Raw genomic sequence first — 2,267 nt, 5'->3', positions numbered from 1 at the left:
GATGATACAAATAGCTCAGCAAGAGGCCCAGCAATCACTGCTCTAGCTTCCCACAGAGTTCTCGGGTACACCTGATCAGGTCCTGGGGATTTATCCACCTTTAACTGTTTTAAGGTATCCAGCACTTCCTCCTCTATGATCTGGACATTTTTCAAGATATCACCATCTATTTCCCTACATTCGATATCTTCCATATCATTTTCCACAATAAATACTGATGCAAAATATTCATTTAGTATCTGCCCCATTTTCTGTGGTTCCACACAGAGGCCGTCTTGCTGATCTTTGAGGAGCCTTATTCTCTCCCTAGTTACCCTTTTGTCCTTCATGTAATTATAAAATCTCTTTGGTTTCTCTTTAACCCTAATTGCCAAAGTTATCTCATGTCCCTTTTGTGCCCTCCTGATTTCCCTCTTAAGTATACTCCTACTGTCTTTATACTCTTCTAAGGATTCACTCGATCTATCCTGTCTATTCCTGACATATGCTTCCTTCTTTTTCTTAACCCAAGCCCGAATTTCTTTAGTCACCCAGCATTCCCTATACCTACCAGCCTTCCCTTTCACCCTGACAGGAATATACTTTCTCTGGATTCTCATTATCTCATTTCTGAACCCTTCCATTTTCCAACCGTCCCTTTCCCTGCAAACATCGGCCCCCAATCAGCTTTTGAAAGTTCTTGCCTAATCCCGTCAAAATTGGCCTTTCTCCGATCTAGAACTTTAACCTTTAGATCTGGTCTGTCCTTTTCTATCACTATTGTAAATCTAATAGAATTATGGTCGCTGGCCCCAAAGTGCTCCCCCACTGACACCTCAGTCACCTGCCCTGCCTTATTTCCCAAGAGTAGGTCAAGTTTTGCACCTTCTCTAGATTAGATTAGATTAGATTACTTACAGTGTGGAAACAGGCCCTTCGGCCCAACAAGTCCACACCGACCCGCCGAAGCGCAACCCACCCATACCCCTACATTTACCCCTTTAACCTAACACTACGGGCAATTTAGCATGGCCAATTCACCTGACCCGCACATTTTTGGACTGTGGGAGGAAACCCACGCAGACACGGGGAGAATGTGCAAACTCCACACAGTCAGTCGCCTGAGGCGGGAATTGAACCCTGGTCTCTGGCGCTGTGAGGCAGCAGTGCTAACCACTGGGCCACCGTGCCGCCCTCTAGTAGGAACATCCACATACTGAATCAGAAAATTGTCTTGTACACACTTAACAAATTCCTCTCCAACTAAACCCTTAATACTAAGGCAGTCCCAGTCTATGGTTGGAAAGTTAAGATCCCAAGATCCCCCTGTACATCAATACTCTTCAGAGCCCTGGCATTAACTGTATTTTTTTTCCTTAGCATTTGATGTCCTGAAGTCAGCACCTCACAGTTACCTGGATTAAACTCCATCTGCCATTTCTCCACCCATATCCGTAACTGGTCTATATCCTGCTGTAGCCTTTATTCTACCTGTAACCCCATGCAGTCACGATCTTGGGAGTGTTTGATGTGGACGGTGTAGAGGGAGCCTTACAATCAGGAGAAGAAAATGGAAGTATCCTTTCTCTGGCAACACTTCCCTTGTATTGGCTGTTGACCTTAACAGAATCATTTTGTCACTATCCCTGTTGACCCTCCCTCACGTTATTGCGGCGATCTATTGTAGGAAACGCAACCCCAGATGTGACGATCCAGCCAGAGACTTACTGAGAGGATAATCTGTCCAGCAGTGAGGTTTACTGAAGGGGTTTGGGGACCCACTGGTGCTGAATATTTCCACAGCGTCCTGGAAATCTGTAAGGGCAGGGTCAGAGAATGAAAGGTTAACCAGGCATGTAGACGCTCCATGAGTTCACAAACCCTGCTGCAGGAATCTCAGGGACTGTCAGATGGCAGCAGTTACGTTAGATTTGAGTTAGGATGGTAGAGACCAATCAAGCTTCATGTAAGCAGGGAGTAGAGAGCCAGGCCGGATTCCACCCCCTCAGAGGTTAAGGTAATAATCAGACCTCAATGAAGAGTTAAAGAGTGAGAGTTGTCTCTATCTGTAAACGGGGAGGGATTCCTATGCTCCTGTCTGTGGGGATCACAGCCAGCCATTTCTCTTTCTCCTTGCCATGTGCATGCGGGGCTTCCTGACGTTCACAGTGGGGTGTAACCCGGATTGTGAGAATTAGCATGGGATGTCCAAAAGGATGTAGCATGGGGTAGCATTCCCAGGGGCTGAATGGCCTCCTCCTGTACTCTCATGCCCCATTCCCAGTGTT

At 46.4% G+C, this 2,267-nt stretch overlaps 1 protein-coding gene across 1 annotated transcript in view; it reads right to left on the bottom strand.

The window, feature by feature from the left end:
• LOC122546623 (protein C-ets-1-like) overlaps nucleotides 1-1,842 on the bottom strand; it is a gene marked incomplete at its 5' end in the record, with an annotated part of 11,550 nt that extends 9,708 nt beyond the window's left edge. Inside the window, one exon of the mRNA XM_043685298.1 lies at nucleotides 1,708-1,842. Within this exon, the coding sequence (XP_043541233.1) occupies nucleotides 1,708-1,842 (135 nt within the window). The remainder of the gene's footprint in view (nucleotides 1-1,707) is intronic.
• Nucleotides 1,843-2,267: the final 425 nt, after the last annotated feature.

Source organism: Chiloscyllium plagiosum, unplaced genomic scaffold, assembly GCF_004010195.1.
Source record: "Chiloscyllium plagiosum isolate BGI_BamShark_2017 unplaced genomic scaffold, ASM401019v2 scaf_87366, whole genome shotgun sequence".
Lineage (NCBI taxonomy): Eukaryota > Metazoa > Chordata > Chondrichthyes > Orectolobiformes > Hemiscylliidae > Chiloscyllium > Chiloscyllium plagiosum.
The sequence above is the reverse complement of the archived record's forward strand: the minus strand, read 5'-3'. Positions and strand labels throughout refer to the sequence as shown.